The 27,897-nt window shown below is 45.6% G+C and overlaps 1 protein-coding gene across 4 annotated transcripts in view; it reads left to right on the forward strand.

Moving 5' to 3' along the window:
• The first annotated feature begins 3,170 nt into the window (after positions 1–3,170).
• Positions 3,171–27,897, forward strand: part of PDE11A (phosphodiesterase 11A) — a 164,855-nt gene continuing 140,128 nt past the window's right edge. For 3 of the 4 annotated variants that reach the window (XM_052792289.1, XM_052792288.1, XM_052792290.1), the window contains exon 1: positions 9,462–10,649. In XM_052792289.1, coding sequence (XP_052648249.1) covers positions 9,876–10,649 — 774 coding nt within the window. In that variant the 5' untranslated portion in view covers positions 9,462–9,875. Of the gene's footprint in view, positions 3,361–9,461; positions 10,650–27,897 lie in introns of those variants that run through there. The other variant, XM_052792292.1, reaches the window with a different exon arrangement.

Genomic DNA, 27,897 nt, shown 5'->3' on the forward strand with positions numbered 1-27,897 from the left:
CTTTCCTGTAGGCCCCCTTTAGGTACTGGAAGGCTGCTATAAGGTTTCCCCAGAGCCTTCTCTTCTCCAGGCTGAACAACCCCAACTCTCTCAGCCTGTCTTCATAGGAGAGGTGCTCCAGCCCCCTGACCATCTTTGTGGCTCTCCTCTGGACTCGCTCCAACAGGTCCATGTCCATCTTATGTTGGGGTCCCCAGAGCTGAACGCAGTACTCCAGGTGGGGTCTCACAAGAGCAGAGGGGGAGAATCACCCCCCTCGACCTGCTGGTCATGCTTCTTTTGATGCAGCCCAGGATATGATTGGCTTTCTGGGCTGCGAGTGCACATTGCTGGGTCATGTTGAGCTTCTCGTCAACCAACACCCCCAAGTCCTTCTCCTCAGGGCTGTTCTCAATCCACTTATTGCCCAGCCTGTATTTGTGCTTGGGATTGCCCTGACCCATGAAGAAACTGTTCTCAAGGCCTTTGCTGACATAGGCAACAATGGCGCTTAATGTGCCTCTTGTGAACTCTCATGATACAGAGGCCCATGGAACTCAATGTATTCCACAAGAAACAAGCACAAAAAATATCCAGGAAAAATAACTATCTGTAGGAAAATAAGCACACAGCTAATAAAATGTGAAGAATGCAATGTTATTATAAAGTTCATCACATCTTTAATAGTTGGATTCAAAAATAAAGAATTCCTCAGCTGAATACCAGAGCTGTCAGTGCCCTAGGGTTGTAGTGGCCATGACCACTGCACATCGAGGGGTCAGTGATCCACAGGACAGTTAGAATCATAGAATCATAGAATCATTTCGGTTGGAAAAGACCTTCAAGATCATCGAGTCCAACCATTAACCATGCCCCCTAAACCATGCCCTGGAGTACCCTGTCCACTCGCTTTTTTAATACCTCCAGGGATGGTGAATCAACCACTTCCCTGGGCAGCCCATTCCAATGTTTGACAACCCTCTCAGTAAAAAAATTTTTCCTAATATCTAACCTAAATCTCCCTTGCCTCAACTTGAGGCCATTTCCTCTTGTCCTATCTCCAGACACCTGACAGAAGAGACCAGTGAGACACAGGCTGGGGCTGTGCTGAGCTGTGCTGCAGGTACAGCCTGGCCTTCAGGCCATGCCGTGCCGCCTGCGTCCCTCTGCCACGGAATAAACTCAGCCAGCTCTTCATTACAGAGGAGCCTGCGGGCTGCCCCCACTCACTACCGGCAATTACACCTCCTGCCCAGCCTTGCCTTTATCTAACAGTGCAGCAAGAAGGTCTCATGAGACCATTTGTTTTGACTGCAGAAATGATAGGAGTTGTTTCCTTGTAAGAAAATCTTATAAATGCTTGAAAGACCGAAAGGGGAGAATCTCTGCTATGGAGGAGGTTTGCACGGCATGCTGTGTGTGGGCCGGTGGCCCGCTCAATGCTACAGCATCTAGGCCTCCCACCATCTGAAGGGACGTGAAATCATCTATGCTATTTATTCTCTTCTGTTAGCATTGTAAATAAATAGCATTGTAGATGATACTTTACAGAGTCTAAGTGCCGTTCTTACCGGGATCATAACAGACCAACACCTCCTGGTGCAAAATGGGGTTAGATGAAGAAATCAGGGGATCGGGGTGTGCACAATCTTTCTATTATTTTCCACACAAATTAAACATGCAGAAATCCCCCCTTCCTTCCACACACACAGATGTAGTTGTCAAGTTCGTTGTCAGTGAAGTTTCATGGAGGCAAGGTCTGGCGATCCGAAGACCTGGAGGAGGCAATATTTCGAGCACTGCGCAGTCCTGGCAGTGGCCTTGGAAGCAGCATTTTTGTGGGGGTTGAAGGGTGTCCTGTTTTGGGAATGTAATGTAGAAGGTCGATGAGCATTTTTAGGAACATACTTTGGATATAGTGGTTGGGTTTGGTTCCATGTAAAGGAGTATGTTGGAAAATCTAGGAAGCTCTTTCTTTGCACAGCAATGGGAAGCCTTTAGAGAAAAGCACGGTTACGACTCAACACATCAGGAGCAGTGTTTTAGGGCTGGAAGGTGACGTGCCTTCCAGCACCGAACTCTGCGCTCGTTTTTCCCCAACTCCTGACACCATTTTTGCCTGGCACTGCAGAGTGAAGCCATGACAGGGCTGCAACGCCACTCAGATAGAGAAGCAAGCGTTTCGGCATGGGGAAGGTGCCTGCAAAGGGAGGGTGGCACTGCCTCAGGCGCCATGACAGCCCCGCGGCCTCCCGCCGGCCACTGGGGCCGTTGGCACCGCGACACACGCCGCCTCCGGCTCCTCCCAGAAAGAAAGGCGCGATGCTTAATCCCGCCCCGTGGACCTGGGACCCACCAATCAGGAGAGAGGGTGCTGAGTTAACCTCTCTGCGATTGGACTTCGCTTTGATGACACCTGCTTTTGGACAGGCCGAGTGCGGAGTGGTGGCGGGTGGTTCGCTGGGCTTAGGAGAGGCGGCCGGTGGCTGGGGGTCAACAGGGAGCAGCGGGGCGGCCTCGCCTGTCGTGCCCTCCAAGGGCCGAAAGGAGCTCGACACCCCTTCGTTCCCCAGCGGACACGGGCCCGAGGGCAGCCTCGCAGGCACCTTCTCCCGCTGTCCGGGCCACTGGAAATCCCCCTTATCATGAACGTGTCCTGACAGGCACTGGAGAAGGGAGTTTAATTCTACAGTTGTGGAGACATTCTAGGTAGCACTGGCACCCACAGGGAAATCCTGAGGTGCTGCTGTGTTTGTTTTAGATCGGCCTTCTAGACAAAAGTACGTCGACCTTTACCCTTACCACTGAAGTAGCTCTAGAAGAGCAATTGAGGAACTTAAAGCTTCCTTAACCTCTAAAGTTAAGAATAACAAATTCTGTAATTCAGCACCTCTCAGAGACGCAGCAAAAAACCCATGGTGCTTTTTCCTAATTGTAAATTGGATAACATAAAAAAAAATTAATTCGTGACCATCGGCAACCAGATCATGTTAAGAAATCATGCAGCTTAACAGAGTCTTACCCAAACTTACCTTTACAATTAAATCTGGGTCAAATTTTCATTAATTTAAGACACATTATTTTTTATTATCATGCAAGACAGAAATATTTTATAAAACTGTTGAAGGAGATGATAAATGTGACCAACAACAGTGAACTTCTCTGTAATATTGTTCAAATTTCCATTTTTTTAGATTTTTTTTACATAGACCAAAATGGGTGATGTTGAAAAAGGCAAGATCTTTATTCAGAAATGTTCTCAGTGCCACACGGTTGAAAAAGACGGAAAGCACAAGACAGGACCAAATCTTTGGGGTTTATTTGGCCTCAGATCAGGACAAGCTGCAGGATTTTCTTATTCAGATGCAAACAAGAACAAAAGTAAAACTAACAGGTGACATGGATGAGGTGCATGTTAGAGGGGACATATATGAAAAGAAACTTTTTCTTTAGAGGTACAGTAGAAAGCCTTACTCACAAGGAGTTACTCTCACAGCTGTCTATTTTGCATTACTGCAGATGAATCTGAACTATAGTTTCAGAAACAAAAATCCTCGGTCCCTATATTAAAATGAAATTTTACCAATATTCAGCACACCAGGTCAGAAGGTATATAGCTTTCCCAGAACTCTGTAGTATCAATGGGCAGATTTTAATTTGTTTCCCAAGAGCGCTTTTAGATGTTGTTTGCTGGTCACTACCCTCTACTGGCATCGTGGTGTGCTGCACTTGTTTTGCTCATAACACTTAACTAAATACTGTCACCTACTAGTAAGCTATGACTTGTCTTGTGTTTTTCATACAGACAGTCTTGAAAAGCAGTGGAACATCTAAAAATGGAAAGTAATTCTGTGTGGGTTTCACTGTTTTTATTTATATTATTTGAATATAAATTATATTATTTGAATCAAGCTACTAATTACAATACACTCCTGTTTTTTTTCTGGTTACTAAGGTGCTTTAAAATTGGCTGACTTTTTTATTTTTCTGTGATTTCTAGGAAATGTTTTGTGGCATTCACTTTACACTGGGACTCCCTTCATACAAAACATTGTCGGCATATATTAATTTTTTTTTTCATTAAAAATTAGTGAACAAATCATAGAGATGTTAGTACAAGTTTTTAAAAGAAAGCCAACAAAGTGATGCCTAAATCCACTTTAGACAGTGGGAAGAGTCAACTCTGGAGGACAGAAGAGAAACTTGAACATGTGGTTACAGGTATTTCAGTAGTCTTCAGCACAACAGCAGGCTTCTGTTGTCAGAGACAGGTTTTAGCAGGGTTGGAAGGAAACACTAACAGTTTTTCAACTTCAGTCAAGAGATTCCAGGAACTCTGGACAACCTCATTGACAACCCTTTTACTAATGCCCTTCAATGGAGCACAGCCTTGATAATTTCACGTCAATCTGTAGATGCTCATTTTCAACAACTGTATGAAATTAAAGTTGGATCTTCTGGATACTGGAATTATGAAGATACTTACATAGTTTAAAAGTAGTAAGTAGTTGTGTGTAAAATGGTGCAAAGAACTGCAACTCTCCATGATGCATCCTTTTGGATTTATATTTGACTTACTAAAGTGACACAAAGACAATGTATACCTTGTGCATTTTATATTATATATCATTTATGCTCACATTCCTCTTGGATTCTAGGCACATGTTCAGGAGCATCACACGTTTGATTTGAGATTGTTGATATTTTCATAAATATATTACGTTGGGCCAGCCTTGAATTTTACAATGATTTTGTTTTTCAGGAGTTGACTGGAGTGAGAATACACTGATGGAGTATTTGGGGAACCCTAAGAAATAAATTCCTGGTACGAAAATTATTTTTGCTGGAATTAAAAAGCAGTATGAAAGAGGTGATCTTATTGCATACTTGAAAAAAGCAACTTCATGAAACATTGCTGCAGCAGCTGTAATGTCACTGAAAAATGTTTTGAATTTTGACTAGCTCCTATGTCAAGTTTTAGTATTTTGATGTTGTTTATTAATTAGGGACTGGCCTTAGCAAAATCAAATAAGGATATGTTTTAAGATGTGATGTCCTAATAAACAACACTGGGAGGTGAGCATTATTTATATTGTCTTATATATTTCATAGACTTTTGTGGAGTGTACTATAGAAATACTGTTCCTTTCTACAAGGAGATCTGAGAGCCCAATTTTGCAGCTAGTTATTCAAATACCCACTGAAACTATTATTCAGTTGTGGCTATGTAAATAAGAGAGTGCCTGTAAGTATTAGGACTGACAACTAAATGAAGTTTTTCTTTTGGAAAAAACATCCTCAGCATTGTCATCTGTGAAGGTAAGTACCATACGCAGTAGATAACAAAAGATAACCTTACATTAAAAGAACACTATATAAGGATGATGGAAGCAGAATCTCAAGAATATCAGATATTTTCAGGGGACAAGTAACTTTTCAGTAGTGATGTTGACCTAAAAGAATCTTGAGGAGATACCCAAATACCCATGATCTTTTTGGTTTAAAAATATAACCCCACTCAGTTTATTATTAGTGTTCCTTTGTGTATTAAAAAACCATAATCATCTACCAGTCATTTTTCAGAGTTGTGGATTTTTTCCTCCATCTGAGGCTAATATATTAAGGTATCCTTATCCTCTAACATGTAGAATGAATGAGGGCTAACTAGCTCAAGCAAATGATAGCAGTAGATACTTTCACCACCACCAGCAGAGGATTGATGAAGGTGATTAAAGTCCTCCTAAAACCTCCTCATGAATCTCTACCACTTAAATTGTGATTTACAATTTAATTCTCTGTTTACACAAATTTAATAGATTAAAAGATACTTCACTCAAGCACAGTTTCCTTATGTCATTGTGGAAGGGAGCATTAGTACAAAACTAATTTGCTATGGCGTCTATTCCCAGGTACTCGTTTTATCAGTATTGTTCCAATGCTTACCCACCAGGGCCTTTAACTGATTGTCTTACAGTGCTCCACAGAGCTGAACTGCTGTTTTTAAGTAAGGGAATAAGCAAGAGCCAGGGAAAAAGTTCTGTGACACAACTGGATGAATACCTGCTTTTTTTCCTTTTGTGCTGTAGCTATAAAAGCCTTCCCCCTTTCAGTTTAATAGTCAGGACCCGTTCTGTTGACTGTTTAGACAATTAAAACATCTGCCTGAATAACAATTTTCTGGAGTGCTTTTCTCAATTGCATTTTGAAGAGTGCCATACCACTGCCTTTCTTAATAGAGAAACACACTCTGCCTGAGAAATGCATTGACATTTCTCCTTGTGATTCTTTTAAGGCATCTCTGTATGTTTGTACCCGAGGAGACCAGGTGAGACTGGCTACAGCCTGCCTTGCTGAGTTGGCACTGTGCATCCACACAGATAAAAGGTGCATCATACATAAGATGCATCAGATACAAGCTGCCTGTACCTCACTGCAGCACACCTGTAGAATTATGAAGGCAGCACAATCCCATGGCGCTGACAAAATCCATTTGCCTTTTTGGCCCTCCCACGAAAGGCTGCAACTCATCTATCTCAGGCCCACACATGAAGCTGCAGCCCAGCGTATGGTGCGCTTGGCTTACTCACCCTGCAAACAGAGGTGTAATTTGGTGTGTGCCAGAACACAGACAGACTCAAGTTTTCTCCTAACATCCACCGATGCACACCAGGCCAGGCTTCTGAGGCAGGTTTTACTGTGATAGCATGTTGAAAGCCTGTGCAAGTTACAGAATAGAGGAACCACTGTGATCATCTTTGTAACATTTTATCTTTAAAAGAGAGGATTATAGTTTATACACAGATTTGGGGCTGCAGAGTTCTTTACAATTACGGTGTCACAGCAAATTATTCACTATGTATTTTATGCAATGAAGACAACTGCATTTTTACTTCCTTCAGTCTTGACTCTGCTATTGGAGAGATTGTCAATGTGCAGATTCTTGCTGTAATCAAAGCCCACGCATAAAATCCCAGCAAATAAACTAAAGATGCCACAAGACCGTTTGAAGGAATGGTAAAAGAAGACCTCATTTAAACCTAGGCTTACCGAAACACTAAATTGCTTTAAGTGTTTACATACAGAACTGCTACACAGTGACCATTTTGTAGTAAACACTGGTGTCAGTGCTCAGACCAAACCTCACTGGAGTGAGATGGTAAACATTATTCACGTAGAATTATTTCACTCGTATGCAGATGCCCAAGGTCCTTGCTTGAGAGCTCGGGGTAAGTGCTTGCCAGGCCTTCGGCGGCTTACGCGATTTCTCTGTGTAAGTGGAGTGTTTGTTGCCAGTGCTGCTAAAACGCAAGGGCCACTGGAAAGGCCAAGCTGCCATCAGCGGCTTTGGGCAGGCACCGCAGCGGCAGCGCGGGCAGTAGCGCTCAGACGTGCCCCGACAGCCTGGATGCCCTGCGGAGCGAGGGTGGCACCTCGGCTGTGTCCTCCCAAGAGCGGGATGTGACAGTCGCTGGCGTAGGCGGAGGGGCTGTGCCTGCGGCCGCGTGTGAAATCCCTTGACTTCACAGCTCCGGCAGCGCGTCAGCAGCGCGCCGGGAGAAACGCTGGAAAGATCAGTGTTTCAGTCGCCCTTGCCCTTACAGCGAAACGCCTGCAATTCCACGTCCGAGCTACCTGTATAGAAAGAGCTCAGCTTCTTCAGAGGTGCGAGCAGCTCGGGGACGATCCCCTATAGCGTGTCCTCCGACGTCCCTGCTTTCCGCCCCCGTCGCCCAGCACGCCGCCCCCCCCCCCCCGCAGCCCACTCGCCGCTGGTGCTGCAGCCCGCCCCCCCCCCCCCGGCAAGTCGGCGGCAGCGGCACGGTGCGGCTGCCGGGAGCGGCCCCTTCTCCGCCGCCGCGCACCGCCACGGCAGCCCGGGGCCAGGCCGGCTCCCTCCTCCGGCCCCCAAACGGCGGGGGCTGCTGGCGGGGGCGACGCCGCCCCCCCCTCCGTTGCCCACGCGCCTGCGCACCCCCCTCCGCCCGCCCTATTCCCGAGTGGGTGCCGTCGGCGGCGCGGTTTCTCAACGGAGAGCCGTCCTCCTGCGGCAGCCCCCCTGCGCGGCGGGGAGAGCCGGGAAAGCAGAGTGAGACCCCACCGCGGGGCGGGGGGCGGGCACGGAGCCCTGCTGCCACGGCGGCCCGCGGCAGCCAGGAAGCTGCTGCCCAGTCTGCAACAGCGCAGGCACCGAGACCGGGAGACGGAATCCTTTGTCTGTCGCTTCCTAAGCGGTCTCCGGGAGCCACAGCACCTGCACGGAGCTCGTCGTTAACGCCGACTGCTGCGGGAGACACGGCAGCCCTTTGGGCACCCACGCGTAGCCCTCACGGCCCGGCTGACACCCGCGCACCCGCCTGCACCATCGACACGCGTCCCCAGATCGCTCCCTCTCCTTGCAGGCTTACTGCCCGGACCCCCGCGCCTGGAGGGGCTGCTGCAGGGACGGGGTTCCCGGCAGGTCGGAGTCTCCTTTGGTGGAAGATTTGCCCGTGTTTTCCCAGCCGCCCAAACTCCCATTCATGAATTTCTGAAGCCGCCTTCATTCAGTCTTTGGTGAGCGCATGAAAGACATTTTTCACGTGTTAAGATCCATGACTCCGTTTTTTTCAGTCGCTTATGCGTAGGCATCGATGTAGCAATGAAACGTGCTCCACGTGCGCATAAAAATAACCCCGGTCCGTCTGCCTCGGTGGATGCGGTCGGCTTCCGCCCGGCAGCCGGTGCTGCAGCAGCGGGCACCCAGGGGCCCTTGGCGCGCCCGCTCCCGCCGAGCTGCCCGGGGCGCCCGGTCCCGAGGGAAAGCGGCTTTCGGGCAGCAAGGCCCGGGCCGCTTTGTGGGCGGCGGGTAGGAGCCGGCTCTCTGCGCCTCTTACACAGCGCCGGGCGCGAAACGCCGCACTGACGGTGCGCGCCGGGCAGAGCTGCACGGGAGAGGCTGCAGGCGTCTCAACTCAGGGATTCAAGAAACGGAATTCAGCGGGTCTTTCTGAAAGGGCTCCGGTTTTCCGCCTGTCTCCCGAAGTACTGAAGCGGCGCAAATAATGCTATAAATTAAACCTCCTTAAGGGGAGCACTCGCGTTACCTCTCCCCCCCCCGCCGCTCCCGCAGACGGCGGGCGGGAGCCGCGGCCGGGTTTGCCCCTTCCCTGCACACGCATCACAGACAAAGGGGCCCTCCCTCTCCCCGCGATGTTCCTGACCGAGGCGCCCGCCAGCGCGGAGCTCCCTCCCTAGCGCAGCTCCCCACCGCTCGGGGCCCCCCCGCCGGGGGACCCTGCCCGCCTCGCCCCGCACGCCCGCCCTCACCCCCGCGGAGGCTGGCGCGGCGGCTGCCGCCAAGCGGGAGACGGTGCCTCCCCCCGCCGCGGGGCTTGCCAGCCCTCCCTCCTCCCCGCCTGCCCGCCCGCTCGGCTCACGCGTCCTCCCCCCCGCCCTCCCCTCCCTCCTCAGTGGTCCGCCGGCTGGGTTACGCAGCAGCCGCCGCCAGCACTGACGGCACTTGGCAGAAGGGGCTTGCCCGAGCGCTCCCGGAGCATCTCCAGAGGCGCGGCGGCAGCGCCCGCCCGGCTCACCGGGGAGCCGGCCCAGAACCGGGGGCCGGGGCCAGTACCAGAGAAGGGCTGAGCGCCGGGGAGCGGAAGAAAACCTAGAATAATACGAATAGTAATAAAGAGTGGTGGGCAGGAGAAGGAGGTCGCGGGGGGAAGCAGGGGGCGAGGAGAAGGCGCGCCCCCGAGGAGGTGCCCGGGCAAGGGGCGGGAGCGGCCCCTCGCCGGGGCTGCCGGCAGCCCTCCGCGCCCCGGGGCGGCCGTCGGGGCGGCGGCAGCACGTGGCGGCGGCGGGGCATGGCCGCGGCGAGGGCTCCCGGGGCCTGAGCCGCCCCCGCCGCCGGCACCATGGCGGCCGCCGCCGACGCCGGCCTCGACGTGGCGGCGGTGGAAAGTTTTCTAGAGAGGCACCCGGAGCTGGTGGAGAAGTGGCTGAAGAGGAAGAACTCGCCCCCTAAAGCGCCTGCCGCCCCCGCCGCCGGCCCGTCGGAGGAGCTCCGGAGCAGCGGCGGCCCCGGCGGCCCCGGCCCCGGCGGCGGGGGGCTGCAGCGGCGAGCCTCCCAGAAGGAGCTGCGGAAGAGCTTCGCCCGCTCCAAGGCCATCCACGTCAACCTCACCTACGACGAGCATGTGCACGCCCGGGCGCAGGAGCCGCTGAGCAGCGTGCGGCGGCGGGCGCTGCTGCGGAAGGCCAGCTCCTTGCCCCCCACCACCGCGCACATCCTCAGCGCCCTGCTGGAGTCCCGCGTCAGCCTGCCCCAGTACCCCCCCACAGCCCTGGACTACAAGCGCTACCTCAAGGAGCACAACGAGCGGCAGTTCTTCCTGGAGCTGGTCAAGGACATCTCCAACGACCTGGACCTCACCAGCCTCAGCTACAAGATCCTCATCTTCGTCTGCCTTATGGTGGACGCCGACCGGGGCTCCCTCTTCCTCGTGGAGGGGGCCGCCGCCGGCAAGAAGAGCCTGGTCTCCAAGTTCTTCGACGTGCACGCCGGCACCCCGCTGCTGCCGTGCGGCTCCACCGAGAACAGCAACGAGGTGCAGGTGCCCTGGGGCAAGGGCATCATCGGCTACGTGGCGGAGCACGGAGAGACGGTCAACATCCCCGACGCCTACCAGGTAGGAGCCGGGCAGCCTCCCGGCGCTCCGCTGGCCCCGGCTCCCACCTCCCCGGACCGCGGCGGCGGGCGCGCCTGTCGAGAAATCCCGCCGCCGCCCGGCCCTGCCTCCCCCCCGGGGTGTCCCTCCCCACCGCCCTGCCTCCCCCCCCGGGGAGTCCCTGCCGGGGCGGCGGCGCTGCCACCGTCGGGGCGCCGGGGAGTGCGCGTAGCGGCCGCGGGTGTGTTCGGGGCAACTGTTGATGGGGCGGGGGAGGACTCCTGTGAAGGCAGGAGGGAAGGCCTCTCCTGGGGGGACGGCGGGGCTAAAGTGGCCGTAAAATCTGTATAGCAGTGGTTCTGGATGTCGCAGGAGTGGCAGGCAGCTTCATGCATTTTCAAAACATATTTTGGAATCGGCTGAAGAAAAGTTTAAAAAAAATGCTCGTGACAGTCCCAATGGTAATATTCTTAAATCTCTGTCTCACTTAATGTTCCCTGCCTGCCCGCTGCTGAAATAATCTCATTGCTTTCAAAAGAGCATATATTTTTCACCTTTGCATATGCCCACTCAGTCCACATGGCATGTGTTTTCAAACCTATTCCTAGGAGTGATATAACCAGTCCTGTTATTCTCCTACAAGGACTTTCCCCACCTTTTACTTTTATAGAGGTTTCAGTGTGAATTGTGAAAACGTAGTCCTGGCTTCAAGGCAAAAATTCCCTTTGACTTCAGGAGGGACAGACGTGCCTTCGCCTGCGTGTGTTAATGCCAAACAGTGCATTCAGTTTACTAGCTCGAAACGTACTTCCCCCTCTCTCAGTCCTAGGGGCTATTTCTAGTGTTTGTCAGTGTGAGACACTATCAGCACTTTGAGGTTCTTGAGAAAATTAAGAGCCACAGAGCAACAGATCTTCTAAATTAGGATCTTGGAAAGCTTTAGAAAGGTGGGAGATGCATGTCTTTAAGAGTTTTAGTAATAGCCATTGCCCAATGTCTAATTTTGGTCTACAGTAGTAACAAAAATAATGAACGTTAAAAAACTGATGATGCTTTACAGCAAACCATACAAGGAAGAAACTTGAAAAATAAGATTGCATTATTTTTGTTTGAAATACAGAAAAGCCAAGGTAAACGTATTTTGGGCTGAATATTTATTTATTTGTCAAGCAGTGAAAAATACTAAGCACCTCACAGATCCAGACTGATAGAGGTTCCCAACCCACAGAGTTCGAAGGGAATGGACAGAGCTTGGTAAAAACGCTGTAATATTCAGACTAAAATGATTGAGTGTTGGATCACCTTTGAAAAAATCTAAGCTTGCTTTCTTCCTTTATTTTTCCCTTTTCTCCATTATACACTTTCTCTTACCATCTGATTTTATACTTTCACTAGTAAAACTGTACTCTTCCCAAAATATCTGCTGTTGGGGGTCAAGCAGAAGATGTTCTCAGTAATCTCAAATGGCTAAACAGATAGAGGATATCTGAGTTTGGCTGGGAAAGAGCTCGATCTCTCCTTTTAACTCTGGATAGCTCCAGCCACCTTTTTTTTGGAGGCGAGAACTCCACTGGAAAGGCAGAGCGTTTTCTAGTCCTAGGGGACTGTATTATTTTTTCTTCAGTGTTTGTTCACTTTGTGTTCACTTCCCTGTGAAAAAGCCCAGCTACTTTAAACAGTTTATTGTCTCTTTCATTCTCAGAGAAAAGTGAAAAACAATCCATCCAGTTGCCATTCCCGGTACTATTTATATTGTACTTTTATCTGGCTCCTATTCAAAATCAATTAAAATATTATAAATAATACAATTCATTGTATATTTAAGCCATAAGAACATTAGTTGCAGTAGAAGGGAAAGTTCTAAGCCAAGTTCATCCTCTAATTACATCAATTGCAACTTCCCTGCTTTCAGTGGAGTTACTTCTGATTAACTCTAATGCAAAAGAAACTTTAGACCTTGCAACTTCAATGAAGGTTTTGCTTGATAATAAAATGGGGGATCTGATTTCTGTTATGTTTCTGAGTTAGTGCAGTTTATCTTCTCTTACCTGGCATGTATATATCCATTGTGCATCATTAAAAAGAGACCTTTCTAACTTAATATTATAAAGAGCCCTAGGGAAGCCTAGGTACATGTGCGTAAAGAAATGACAGCTGTTCCATTTCAGATAATTGTAGGGCTCACAATACAGCACTTTAAAAATTAATAAATATGATTATATGATTTTTGTCAGCATTGCCACTGATGATGGAAGTGTTTAATCAACTATCAGGTAAAAAAAAAGCACCTCCAGGAAACTTGGTCAGGCTGACGGAGTTGGAGAAAAAGGTGTGACAGCACAGCACCATTTTGTCCACAGAAGAGAGTGTCTACATTGATGCTACCCATTTGGTAAGAAAAGGCCTTATATGAGGTCAGAGGAACACCTCTAGATTAATTTAAAGTTTTTTTGCTTGTTTTTTAAATTAACAAACTTGTTTAAAAAGAGGTAAAGGTACTTCCAGATCATCGGTTATCTAGTTTACAGTATTGGGAAATCTGTTTTATTATCATCCAACCATCTCTGTTTTCTCAGAGCCTGATCAAATACCAGTTGGAATTCCACCATCGAGTATAAACTGGGTTGCCTGCTTGTGTCATCAGCTGCTACTGACATTAATGGGACTTCAGTGCAATCAACAGTACATTTAAATCCTGTCATGTCTTGTGATGTGCTTCACGCACGCAGTCCCCTGTGCTCACACACAGGCTGATTGGTTTAGGAAATATTTGTAAATGACCTGCAGTGTCATTTCAGAGATGGTGTAAGATTTCAATTACACATTTCTTCTTCTAAAGAGAAAAAATACTAAAAAATGAAATCAAATAACAGGCTGGGGCTTTTTCCATGATCCAGGTGATTACTACTGTTGTTGAGTCTGACTTTCAAAACCTGCTCATGTAAACAATCTTCCTTAATTCAATAAGCATACTTAGATACAAGGTTTGGAATTAATATTGTGTATTGAGGACTGTATAATAATTACTTATTTTAATACTAAACAATAACTATGTAACATTTGACGGTAATTTGGTTTATGAAGTTCAGCAGTGACTGAACAAACTTTTTGGAGGTTCACAGCATCAGAGATTTTGACAAATACTTAGTTATGGAAAGGTTCAGATGAACGTTATATGACTGATTCAAAAGTTGCATAATCTCATTCATGGCATTAAAAGCTTTATTTATTACATCACAAAGTCATGTGATGAAAGTGAGTTTATAATTGTAACAGTCTGTAAAATATATGATCCGATCTGTAAGAGTTAGTACTACAGAGGATTTGAGAACAAGAAAGGAATTAGATACTTCCTTTGCATTTTGGAGCCAGTCTAAAACTTTTTCTCCTGGAAGTAATCCAGTTGACTTGTAAATCGAACTCCTAGTCAGTTTAAGTTTTAAAATAAGGCCTTAGGTCTTCCACATGTTAATTTTGGGAAGCATTTCTGACTCCTCATTCTTACATGAATAATGCACTATTGTCTGGAGCACATGTGTTGGAAGAATTCGATCACGCTGGGAAGGAAATTTGGGACCTAAATGTCTATTGAGGCTCCTTTTAACAGAGCATAGGTGTAGCTTTTGCAGTCATATATGAAGACTATTAAGCATATCGTAAGTACACAGGCAGAGAGGCCATTAAACCTTTATCTGTAGTTCTTATGAGTTATTTAAAAATTTAAGGTTTTTTCCTATTTAAAGCTATGGATTTTTTCATGTCATGCTTTCTTCTCACAGGTTTTCTATGATGTTTAGCTGAAATTACTGATCGTTTAAATTTTGTTCCATCTTTTAGGGCAGTATTTAAATAATAAAAAATTTAAATCACAAGTAATGTTTGGTTATTGTTATACCTTTAGCTGTGAAAAGTTGGGAAATAATTTTAATAGCATCTCAAGTCTTTATAACTAGTGAAAAAAAAATCTTACTCTTTAGAATAGTAAGCATACATCAGAAAGTGGTGAAAAACATGTTCTGTAATTTGCCAGGGTCAGCTGAACAAAGTTTCTGTACATCTTATGTTAAATTTGGAATTTAAAAAGTACCTTTAAAAGGCAGAAGAAAAAATGGCTTACCAGGTGGATGTTTTAATAAAGTGGGGAGCAAAGAGAGGAGAAATATTTAATGGTTTTACAAGTTGGAGAAAGTGCCATAAGAGATTATCAGAAATTATTTTTCAATACAGCTCAAGTCTTTAAAAAGAAAATTTAACCACATTACTGGAACTAAAATCAAGGAAAATGAGACAAATCAAGCTCTCTTTGTTCTGGACTCTCCTGTTACCTCTTTGAAGCTTAGGCCAAGTGTAACGCAGCTAACGCACACACCACCCTTTACAGTAAATTTTAAGCATCCTTGAACACCTAGGTACGGGCATCGATGTTGTCTTTTTCAGGCCCTCCAGGTGAGCTCTGAGCATTCACTGTCTCCTGCTGTGCCTGGAGGGCATTACAAAGTTCCTCCTCACAAGCGCAAACCTGGGAGTGCCCATGTGTGGGGACAGGCTGTTGGTGTAGAAGGTCACGAACAGGCAGGAGCCATGTTTCATTACACAGGGTAGCTGTTTGTTATCATCAATATTAAGAGCGCATCTCTTTCAATTTTGAAGAGCAGTTAAAGCATTAAAACCCTGGGTCCTAGGAGGTTCTGTTCTGCAAACGGGAAGCGCTTAGGCGCTATTTTATTCAGCAGCACTTGAGCAGGCACCAACAGCGGACGTATTCATTTCGGTGCTGACTCTTAACAAAGACAGAGGTTGCTCTTTAGAGAGCAGACAGCATGACACCTGGCAAGCAGAATAAATAATAATTTTTAAAAATTCCATATAATACAAAAAAAAAGGAGTTAAAACAATTCTTGCAGTGCATTAAACATGACTAGGAAGTACCACAGGGAATGCAGGAGATAATTGCAACAGTAAAGAACTAAACTGCTCTAATGTGCTTTCCACAAAGGGGCACCCCAGCCCATCATGCAAAATTTAGGAAAACTTTGAAATTGTAAGTACAAGTCACTAAATTGGTAAAGGGATGTTGTAATTATCCCTGAATCTGCAGCCCAGTGGAGGCGAACACGTCCTTTGTGTCACAGCGGTGGTGGCCTGGGAGAGGGGTCTCCCTGCAGAAGGCGGCGCCCTGCTGCGTCTCCACAGCAGAAAGCCCTCAGGGCAGCAGCTGAGGAGGTCTCCTCACACTCCATAAGTCTTCTTCTCAGGGAACAGTTTCTGACTGATGTGTAAAACGTCCTAAGGCCTTCCTAGGTCACACCGCCACCGCTCTCACCTTGGAGATGTCTGCTGGGGGCAGGAGCTCCTGGTAGATGCCAGGGCACATGTCCAAAGCCACCCAAGGGCTCAGATACAGTTTTGTGCCTCCGTGCTGCTGCTTGGGTGGATCACCAGGACAGACAAGGCTGCACAACACAGCATACGCCACTGGTGGCAGCCCTCAGGTATTGTGAGGAAACACACCTCCCTCTCCATGCTTGTGCAAGGCGGGCAAGGTTGCCTCACCAACCAGGCAGGTAGTGGCCTGTCCTCCAGGGTTGCCTAGCCCTTACTCCATGGGTACACACCACCTGCTTGCTGCCCCGGCTGTGCCTGCAGTGTCTGGCTGCCTCATCAGCTTGAAATGAGCAGCAGGTGAGCTGGTGGTGGCTGGGTGCAGGGTGCCCAGGTGGGGCTTGTTTGCCACAAGTCCTGGCGCCCGGAGCAGTGGGGTGGGTGCTAAGGTGTAATGAGTTTTCTCTACTGCCCGCTGGGCCTGTTGGGTAATTATCAGCCATTTGGTGGGGCTCGCACACTTAAAATCAGCGCTGAAGGACATTGTGCTGTCTTGTTTCAGTGCTGGTGTGAGGGGGTGTTTGGGGGGGGGGTGCAGGCTCCCAGGGAACTAGAAGCATGGGGAACTTCAAGGCATTAACAGGTTAGTAGTTCTGTTGTGTTTTTTTTTTTTAATTTAAAAAAAAAAAATTAGCTGGCTCGCTTTCTCGGTTGTCCTACAGAGCAAGTACTCAGTATCCTGGTGCCTTTGGCCTCTCAGAAGCAGCAGCTGTAAGGCCTGGCTCCCCAGCTCTCCCTCCTGCAGCAGGACCCTGGGCTGTTGGTCGCGCAGACTTTGAGCGGGAAAAGCCTTTTGGAGAGCTGGGGCAGTTTTCCTGCCTGCCTGTAAGGCTATCTTTTGTTAAGTTGGCAGACTTTTAACTGGTTTATTGCTCAGCCAGTCCATCTGTCTGAAGAAGACAGACACTTTCAGGTTTTTTTCCCCTCAGATGCTTGTAAAACTTCCTTGTGGAACAGCCAGCGAAACTGGTGCCTCTGTGGTCTGTAACTTCTTTGTGAAAAGGAAATATATATTTGATTAGAGCAGGTCAGTGACTGTGAGAGAGAATTGCAGGATTAGGCCCTTCAAATTTTAGCTGAAATCCTGTTACAAGCTCAAGACTGAGTAAAGGTCTAGTTTTGCTTGGTAAATGATTTTGCTGTTCTGTTTGATGGGTTTTCAGTTTTTCAAAACATATGGATATTTTGTTTTGGTTATTTACAGTTGTACGCTATTGTACAGTTTTTCTATAGAATAACAGTTAATAAGCATACGTACATCATTATGCGAGTTAATTTGTTTTACTTTTCTAAAAGAACCCTATTGACAAACTATGAAATATAAAGAACTTGAGCTAATGGCTCAGCAGAGTTGTGTGTTAAGAGGGTAACAGCAACTGTATGCAGTCTGAGCTTAATGTCTCTACAGTGCACATTTAAAAATGTGTGGCTTAGTTAATAACACGACTGCTTTGTCACAATAAGATATTTCCAATCTGTTATTCAAGAATCTTATTATACTGTTTCTTTAACCCTTGAAGCCATGTGTTGCTCACCTGAGTAATCACCTGCAGGTGCTAGGCTTAAACCCACACACAGACTTCTGTTGAAACACCCAGGAGTCTTGTTGGTCTCTTTGCTCAGAGGAGTGTCAGCTTTTTAAAGCCACTCTGTGTGTGTATATATTTGATATAATAATCATAAATATTTAGGAGATCAGCCCTACGACCTGGCTCAAAGTGAGGTTGGAATGAGATGGGAACATGGACATGGTTGTGGTTGGTTTCCAGTGGGGTGTCTGTCAGGTCCAGGACAGAAGGGTGCAGAGAGCCACTCTGATGGCACATACGGTAGTGAGTGTGATCACTAAATATTTAAAATCAGAGGAAAAATATTTTTGGTAAACATTTTTTTCTTTAATAATGATACAAGCAGAGCAGAAGTGCACAGAAGCTGCCATATGTAAGACCACAACTTGATTTACTGTTGTGCTATTGGTGATCTACCAGGAGTTTGTTTTGAAGGAAGAAACCCAAAACCTTATGGATCTGGGTAATGTCCTACAGAGGAATATTTTCTGGTCCCTGCTGTTGATCAGCTCAGACTATGAAGCATGAAATGTAATTATGCTTATTAACTTGGCAGTCATGTCTGCAAACTTGCTCATGCTTACAAAGTTATTTACTCCTGTGTAAGAAAGATTAACTATGCTATTTTTTCCCATTGATTTTTCCCATTACTTTTGTGTAAGTAGACAACATGCATTGTTACTTATGTCCATTGTCTAACTAATAAATGAAACAGTGGTCAGAAAAGGACATAAATGATATAATACACTCTCACCAATCAAACTAAACAAAAAGCCCCAAACTACTGATGTTTTAAAAAACAAAACTACAACTCCCCAAAACTTTAGTATTGCATCATTGCAAATGAACACCTTTTTTGTTTTTTTTCCAAGTAAGCTGCTTTTTTTTTTTTTTTTTTAGTTCAAACTGTTTATGGAGTTACTTAGTTTTAAATCCAGAAATTAAGAATTTTTGAGGGTCAGTGTTCCCTGCTTTTTCTTTAAGAATTGTTTTGGGGTGAAGGAATAGGGTTGACCGAGTTGTTTTGCACATTCTTATCTGTTTTATTAATTTTATCTTATAAGAAATATTGCTGTCATTAAATAAATAGTCACAATATGACTGGACTTTGTGCTTATTTACTTGGGAGAATTAGGTCTGAGATGCTGGTAAATGGTACTAGTTTGTTCTCCTGCTGCCTTTGTCTCTGGGGCTTTAGGGATTTTGTAGGAGATGACAGGAACAGCTGCAGCAATCCTTACATGGAGGTCTCTTCAGAGATTGCTTTATTACTTGTTTTTTGTGTGTGAGTTTTTTTCTACAAGGTTTTCCCCATATCTACTGTAGTAGTTTATTACTTGGTTTCTGTTTCCTGTTTATGTACAATGTCGTTTACACCATATGTGGTTTTTAGAGAAGAGTATCTAGAACAGACTGTATGGCTTTATTTTTTATTTGTATTTAGCTTTTTAAATGTTATGCTTTGAATCTAGATAACTTGCTATCTTTTGGATTGCTCTTTTTGTTTTCTATAGAAGTTTATGTATTATACTCATAGGAAGCATGATTAAGAAATTGAATAGGTCTCTTCTGACTTCAATTTCTCCTTCTGTAAATGTAGAGGCTCCTGCAGGATGGCTTCATATAAAGTCAGTCAAAAGTACATTAAATCAAATTTGTCTATCCCATGCGGCTTGGTAGTATAATAATGCTCGGGTTGACAATGCTATCAAACATACTACTCTTAGTATCTGTTTTTGATACAACTTAGCTAACTCAGTAATTCAAATACAGTATATTCAAAGATATTTTGCTGCAAGTTTCTTGTTTTTTTTTTCTGGAGCCCTTCCAAAGGAAAAAGAACCAACTATGTGGTGAACTGTAAAATATACTAGGCCAGGCCTGTTAATTGAGCACCTCTTGTGTTCTGTGTGATTTGAAAAGCAGTATCTTCAAATAAAAAAAAATCAGAAATGGCTTTTCCTTGTAACTGTCAGCTTTGGCCGAGTCACTTGGTCCATTTCACTAGATTAAACACTTTATCATTAGACTTTGGAGAATGAAAACATTGTCTTTGTCATGAAGATTTAATTCCTGGAAATGTATTCAGGCAGGTTTCATCCTCCGTTACGGTATTTGACTCCTAGCTAACTTGGTTTAGGATTATACTTTTTCTGTTCTAAATCATGCTAATAATACTCACATAAATTGTACTAGCTTTGATAAGGATATAAAAGGACATACTTTTTTTCCAAGTTCAAAGAGCTATCCTATGTTTAAAAAACAAACAAACAAACCTGAAACTACAAAACCTGTACCTTTACTAACTATGTGTGAACCACTTAAACCAAAAATCAACACTGAAACCAGTTGGTGAAACTTTGCTTGGAAGTTAAAACTTTTTTCATTTCTAACATAACCTATTCTATTACTTCAAATGTCTTGAAAAGAAGAAATGTAGATTTAAGTAAGATAAAACAAGAAGAAAATACTTGTTTTGACTGTTTCATGGGAGTTTCAGAGACCTTCTATGCATGCACTATGCTGTGGAATAGCGCATGTCTTTAGAATTTTTTGAGAAGAGATTTTTTTTTTTAGTTGGAAATGTGTACATTCTTTTAGTAAATAATAGAAATAGTGACTTTTTAGTGAGGTTTTACCTCTTCTTCCTGGTCAGCATGGATTATTTTCTGTAGGCCTCCTCTATGTGTAGCTGTTCAGGTTTAATCTTTATCAATGATTGTTATTTAGTGACCTCAGATCCATGGTCAGTTTGCTATTGATATCAAAGAAAAGAGGATTGGGCCCCAATGAATTTTTTTTCTTGTGTGCCATGCAGCTGATTTGACTTTAAATCCTTGCCCAATATCTGTATACCTCTCATAGTCAGATTTACAGAGTAATTTTATGAATACAGAGGTCAATCTGGAGGACTTGACATACAGGAGATAGGCATTATTTGGTTAGGTCCTGATTCAAATTGCCTGAAGCTTGAGGTACATCAAGATACTAATTATCTTATGGGATCAGAGCTTGTAAGCATTGTCAATATTTTGAGTTTTCATCTAATGTGATGAAGGTAGGGGATCTAGAAAAGTGAATTTGAATATACCAGCTCACTGATAAGAATTCATGCTGCTCACAAATGCTGTTCCAGGTTCTAGCATTTCTGATCCTTATGTTCCTGATTACTTTCAGATCGCACTTTTGATGTTATCTTCACAGTTACAGGAACTAGAAATTTAATTTTTTTAAATGGGAGTTGGGATTCTGATAACATTATATGATTCCAGAACCCTAGGAAAAAACTTGTTTGTACCTTGTTCTGGTCTTGTATAGAAAAAAAGCATGAAGGTGTTTGTCTGGTCTCATTTATTGACAAGCTTGAACTATGTCCCAAAAGAACTGGGACTGCAGTGTCACTGTGCAGGCAGCTGAAATACCAGTACTTGGATTAATGAATCAGGCCTGCTCTCCTCTGTGTCTTTACTTGATTATCATATCACATTTTACAGGGTAACATTTCCCCAAAGAAGAATTTAAAGTCAATAAATAACTTGAGACAAGGATAAGGTTTATCCTACAGAACAACTGTTCCTTGTTGGCAGTTCTGAAATTCCAGCTAAAAGTGCCTCAGTCTTCACGTTTTGAATGTCTCTGGCATCTAGAAATCTCATTATATAGAACCAAAGCAGTAAAACCAACTATACTTGGTTTTAGTAATGTTTTAAACAGTCAGTGGAAGACTTTACTTGTAATTCTTGAGTGTTCTTGCATGAAAGTACTGTGAGTGCAATTATGGTGAAGTCTCTCTCTCAAAAGTATACATATTGTATCTTGGTCTGTCCCTAGTTTCTGAATGTAAGTCTTGATTGTAAGAGAAACTTAAAACCAAGTGCTGCATTGGTATCATCAACATTGATACTCCTTACTACCCGGGAGCACGGTGCGGATGAGGACACTGTTGTGCTGCAGGATGTTCTAACATGGGATAATACAGTTTGTATCTCAATGTTTGCGGTCTGACAAAGGGCTTCTCTCTGATTTAACAGCTTTGTTATCAGCTGTTAAACAGGCCTCCTTGCTCAAGGTTACTAACCTGTGTGGAGAGGTAGACGTAAATTTTGTACAAGCTTCTCAGCCATCACAGCTCACACTTGGGCATTGAGGTTTTTATTGATGTTGTTAAATCCAGTAAAACCTCTCTGTTAGAACCTGCCACATAATTATTGTCATAATAGGATGTAATGAAAGAAGAGGGGTGTGGGGATAAAAGAGGTTTGGGACATAAAGCAAGTCACCCAGTCATTCAGTTTTCTTATGTGTATATTGCATGGTTCAACAATACTAATGTTACCAGGAACAGTATTTTGTTCTCTTATGTATCTTTCCTCATCACTTTCCCAAATGCCACCAAAATAAAGTTCCTGCCTGCTTTTCCACAAAAGGTTAGGGGTAGAGTTCCACTTCACATCTTGATGACTTTCAATTTTTACCAAGTTCTTGTTGAGGTTTTCCTCAAAAATGCCTCCTTTTTCCAATTAAATGTATTAACTTCCCTATACTGTGCTTACTGTACCTTTAGTCTCTGCTCCAGAGATGTAATACCCTTCTGCAAAAGGTAGTTCAGTTCTCTAGTGTAAGTGGATAATCTGATATCAGATGGCAGGAAAAACAAAGCATGTTGTTGCATCTCCGTTGAACGGCATGCTTCTGGGTCTTAACTGTCTGATTGCTCCAGGATCCCTGTGCTTTCTTTCTCCTAGTGTAGAGGTCCCAGCAAGAGATATGAACTGGAAACTTCCAAAATCTGCTTGAAAGAAGTGATTATAGCAGCAATGAGTTGTACTTTAAAAAACACTTTCCAGATTGCTAATCCTGCCTGTGGCTCTGGTTCTCCATAGCGTCCATTAAGGAACACAGGATTGATAGCTCATCATTAAATCTGTTCCGAACACTGGCAGCTGTCCTGTATATATCGAATTCAGACAGGTTCACAAGCCCCTGTCCTGTGTGCTGCCACACACTGCAGGTCCAACAGCACTTTGTGTATTAATCTTGAGGCCTGTTGAAAAGGCAACGACTACATATGCCACAAGAATGTAAATTACAATGGGATTAAAATACCCACTACAGTGAACCTTGCTACCTAAACAAAAGAAACTTTCAGATAAACATGAATACATCTTCCTAATTTTTATCCCAGACCTCTGTTTTGTCTTACAACAATGTACCTCTCTTAATTGAGTGTATTCAGATAAATGAATTGCAGCTTGCTTTTGCTGTCTGACGGCTGTCCTTTTTCAGTTGAACTCTGCCTTGAAGGCTTGCTACTTTTATAAGGCCCACAGGATGTAAATCAACAACAATATTACTAGTCAAGGCATGCTATTTCAGTGTTTCCCCATGTACTTTGTTTTGCTTTGAACAAAATCAGTAGAGTAGGGACTGTCTCTTCAGTAACACAAAAGATTTATCAATATTTCAGCAGCAGTAGCTAATTCTAAATAGTAGTTCAGATGTTACCAAGATGTAGTTGAAGAAATAGTCTAATTTATTAACTGGTGGAGCCTACCATGTGATAATTGCACTGCATCTTACTTTTTTCTGTTGTAGAAGAACCATCCCTTTCTAGGCAGCGTTCTCCACAGTGTAGAACAGTTCAGCTTCTATTGAAGCTGATATAAAAGTATTTAGAAGCATGTGGAAAGATCACAGAATCAGACAGGTCTGGGTCCATGATGCCATTATTAAAAACCATTCATCATGGGGGTTTTCGTTCTCCTAAGGAAGTTGGGCACAAATAATTCAAGGGAATCTCATCAAAGCCCTATCAAAGACTGCATATTAGTAATCTGGTCTTTATGGAAGCAAGGACTGTTTAATATACTCCAGAGGCAGAAATAGGTCTAAGGAAGAACAACTCCTAATGAAGTGTCCTGGCTTCAGCTGGGATAGAGTTAATTTTTACAGGAACCTGGGAGGTGGGGGGGCATAGCCAGGGCAGCTGACCTGAACTAGCCAAGGAGCTATTCCATACCATGTGACATCATCCTCAGTATATAAATGGGGAGCGGGCTGGGGGGAACTCTCCCGACTTTCGGTGGGGGAAGTGGCGGAGCGTCGGGCTCTGGGTGGTGAGCAGTTGCACTGTGCATCGCTCCTTTTGTATACTCTTTTATTAGTACCGTTGTTGTTGTTGTAACTTCTCTTTTTTTTGTTGTTGTTCCAGTAAACTGCCCTTATCTCAACCCTCGAGGTTCTGTGTTTTTTGTTTTTTTTTTTTTTTTTCCTTTTCTCTCCTCCGTCTCCTCCCTATCCCACCGGAGGGGGTCAGGAGGAGTGAGCGAGCAGCTGCGTGGTCCTTTGTTAGTGGTTGGGCTGAAACCACGACAGTCCAACGTGGGGCGCCCAACGTGGGGCAAAAAGGGTTGAGATAACGACAGATCTGGCCAGAACGTGTTGAAACACATTTGTCATACACATTTCTTTTATTAGATAAATAGATGTTAGTCACAGTGTTGGTTCATTTGTTTACCTGGTGGCGTTTTGTATGTTCTGATATGCTCTATGTATTGCCTGTAGTTACGTTTCTCACCTCTGGGAGAGTGATTGGGATTATCATTTTGCTGTACTGGGCAATGTCAACTTGTGAAATGATTACATCACTGGTCATGAGGTTAAGCTGGTATCTGTATGAGGCAGTGATATCATTTCCATACTTCGGGCACCTTCTATCGGATTTTATTGGTAATTACACTCACTCCATGGGGAAGTTGGGGGGGGATACTTCCCCCCGTCTGTTCGCCTCCCTTCTCTCCTTCCGACTAATTACAACAGCTTTTGAGAATTTTGAATATCCTTGGGATGCGCAAGCCAGTGTGCTGTTAGTGCTATGCCTCCTGAATATGTTTCAGGTCTTGTTTAGGGCTACAAAAAGGCTCTTTAAGAGTACCACCCAGAGATCTGCCCCAAAGCTGGATATTCATGGGTGGCACAGCATGTGGGAGGATATGGGCAGGTATCTAGAGAACTTCTCACCTCCAGTGGCTTGGAAGTTCACTCCCGAACAACTACAGAACCCTCATGAAGTGGTAGAATATTTGAAAGGAAAATGCTGTGGCTATTCCAGAGACACGCAACTCACTGCACTGTGCTGGGCCCTGGCCAGTATCTACCAAACACTGCTTGATACTAGGCAGCACCCTCAGGGGGAAAAGAGGGAAAACAGGGCAACAGGCACTGTGGCTACCCCAACCCCGGTGACAGGCACTGTGGCTACCCCAACCCCGGTGACAGGCACCGCAGCTAAACCAGAGAACAAACCTGTGCCAGTATCAGTCGCCCCTGTACAGAAAAAGAAACACACAAAGAAATCAGTTTGCTTAGTGAGAGATGAAGATGAACCAGGGTCATCACGAGAACAGGAGGAAGAGGCAGAACCTGAAATAATCACCCAATCTCTATCCCTGAGTGAGTTGCGTGATATGCGAAAAGATTATAGCCGCCACCCAGGTGAGCACATTGTTACCTGGCTGCTCCGATGCTGGGATAATGGGGCTAGTAGTGTGGAATTAGAGGGTAAGGAAGCCAAGCAGTTTGGGATCTCTGTCTAGGGAAGGGGGCATCGACAAGGCGATTGGGAGAAAAACACAAGTCCTCAGCCTCTGGAGGTGACTTCTGTTAGGTGTAAAGGAAAGATACCCCTTCAAGGATGAAGTTACACGTCACCAAGGCAAGTGGACCACCGTGGAGAGAGGTATCCAGTACCTGAGGGAATTAGCTGTGCTGGAGGTGATTTATAATGATCCAGAAAATGCGCAGTCACCCACAGATCCAGATGAAGTCCCATGCACACAACTGATGTGGCGGAAGTTTCTACGAAGTGCACCACCAACCTATGCCAACTCACTGGCAGTAATGTCCTGGAAAGAAGGCTATGGACAAACAGTGGACGAATTGGCTGTCCAACTCCGGCAATACGAAGGAAGTCTCTCTTCTTCCCTACGGGTCTGTGTCTCAGCTGTAGAGGAATTGTCCCGAGAGTTCCAGCAATTCAAAGTGGATATGTCCTCCTCCCCACCTGTACAGGCCCGCATCACAGCTATTAGGAGTAAGCATTCCTCTGCCCAGGAGAGATGAGACAGAAAGTATACACGATGGGCTAACCTGTGGTTTTACCTGTGTGACCATGGAGAGGACATGAGGAAGTGGGATGGACAACCTACCTCAGTCCTGGATGCACGGGTACGGGAGTTGAGAGAAAAAGCAATCAGAAAAGAGGATTCTTCTTGGAAAGCTGCTGCTCCAGTTTCCCGTGAGCAGTCCCCCAGACGCAGTAGAAGGGCTGATCTCATTTCTGATCCTCTTGAAGGAACTTCTGATTCATGTGTGTGAAAAGTGAGTAATGGATACTCTAACCAGGATTAGAGGGGCCCTGCCTCCAGCCAAGTGGAGGAAAGGGACAACCGAGTCTACTGGACAGTGTGGATTTGATGGCCTGGCACATCAGACCCACAGGAATATAAGGCTCTAGTAGACACTGGTGCACAATGCACCCTAATGCCATCAAGTTATAAAGGGGCAGAACCCATCTGTATCTCTGGTGTGACAGGGGGATCCCAAGAGCTAACCATATTGGAAGCTGAAATGAGTCTAACCGGGAATGAGTGGCATAAACACCCCACTGTGACTGGCCCAGAGGCCCTGTGCATCCTCGGTACAGATTATCTCAGGAGGGGGTATTTCAAGGACCCAAAAGGGTACCGTTGGGCCTTTGGTATAGCTGCATTGGAGACGGAGGAGATTGAACAGCTGTCTACCCTGCCTGGTCTCTCTCAAGACCCTTTGGTTGTGGGGTTGCTGAAGGTTGAAAAACAACAGGTGCCAGTTGCTACCACGATGGTGCACCGGTGGCAATATCACACCAGCCGAGACTCCCTGATCCCCATCCATAAGCTGATTTGCCAATTGGAGAGCCAAGGAGTGATCAGCAAGACTCACTCACCTTTTAATAGTCCCATATGGCCCGTGCGGAAATCTAGTGGGGAATGGAGACTAACAGTAGATTATCGTGGGCTGAATGAAGTCATGCCACCACTGAGCGCTGCTGTGCCAGATATGTTAGATCTTCAATATGAACTGGAATCAAAGGCAGCTAAGTGGTATGCCACAATTGACATTGCTAATGCATTTTTCTCCATTCCTTTGGCAGCGGAGTGCAGGCCACAGTTTGCTTTCACTTGGAGGGGCGTCCAGTACACCTGGAATCGACTGCCCCGGGGGTGGAAACACAGCCCCACTATTTGCCATGGACTGATCCAGGCTGCACTGGAAAAAGGTGAAGCTCCAAAACACCTGCAGTACATTGATGACATCATTGTATGGGGCAACACAGCAGAAGATGTTTTTGAGAAAGGGAAGAAAATAATCCAAATCCTTTTGAAGGCGGGTTTTGCCATAAAAGAAAGTAAGGTCAAGGGACCTGCACAGGAGATCCAGTTCTTAGGAGTAAAATGGCAAGACGGGCATCGTCAGATCCCTATGGATGTGATCAACAAAAATAGCAGCTATGTCTCCACCAACTAATAAAAAGGAAACACAGGCTTTCTTGGGTGTTGTGGGTTTTTGGAGAATGCATATTCCAAATTACAGTCAAATTGTAAGTCCTCTCTACAAGTTAACTGGAAGAATGATTTTAAATGGGGGCCCAAGCAATGACAAGCCTTTGAACAAATTAAGCGGGAGATTGTTCATGCAGTAGCCCTTGGGCCAGTCTGGGCAGGACAAGATGTTAAAAATGTGCTCTATAGTGCAGCTGGGGAGAATGGCCCTACCTGGAGCCTCTGGCAGAAAGCACCTGGGGAGACCCGAGGCTGACCCCTGGAGTTTTGGAGTCGGGGATACAGAGGATCCGAGGCCCGCTATACTCCAACTGAAGAAGAGATATTGGCAGCATATGAAGGAGTTCGAGCTGCCTCAGAAGTGGTTGGTACTGAAACACAGCTCCTCTTAGCACCCCTACTGCCAGTGCTGGGCTGGATGTTCAAAGGGAAAGTCTCCTCTACACATCATGCAACTGATGCCACGTGGAGTAAGTGGGCCGCACTGATCACACAACGAGCTCGCATAGGAAACCCCAGTCGCCCAGGAATTGTGGAAGTGATCACGGACTGGCCAGAAGGCAAAGATTTTGGAATGTCGCCAGAGGAGGAGGTGACACGGGCTGAAGAGGCCCCGCTGGATAATAAACTACCAGAAAATGAGAGGCAATATGCCCTGTTCACTGATGGGTCCTGTCGCATTGTGGGAAAACATCGGAGGTGGAAGGCTGCTGTGTG

The sequence above is a fragment of the Harpia harpyja genome, chromosome 7 (genome assembly GCF_026419915.1).
Source record: "Harpia harpyja isolate bHarHar1 chromosome 7, bHarHar1 primary haplotype, whole genome shotgun sequence".
Taxonomy (NCBI): Eukaryota; Metazoa; Chordata; class Aves; order Accipitriformes; family Accipitridae; genus Harpia; species Harpia harpyja.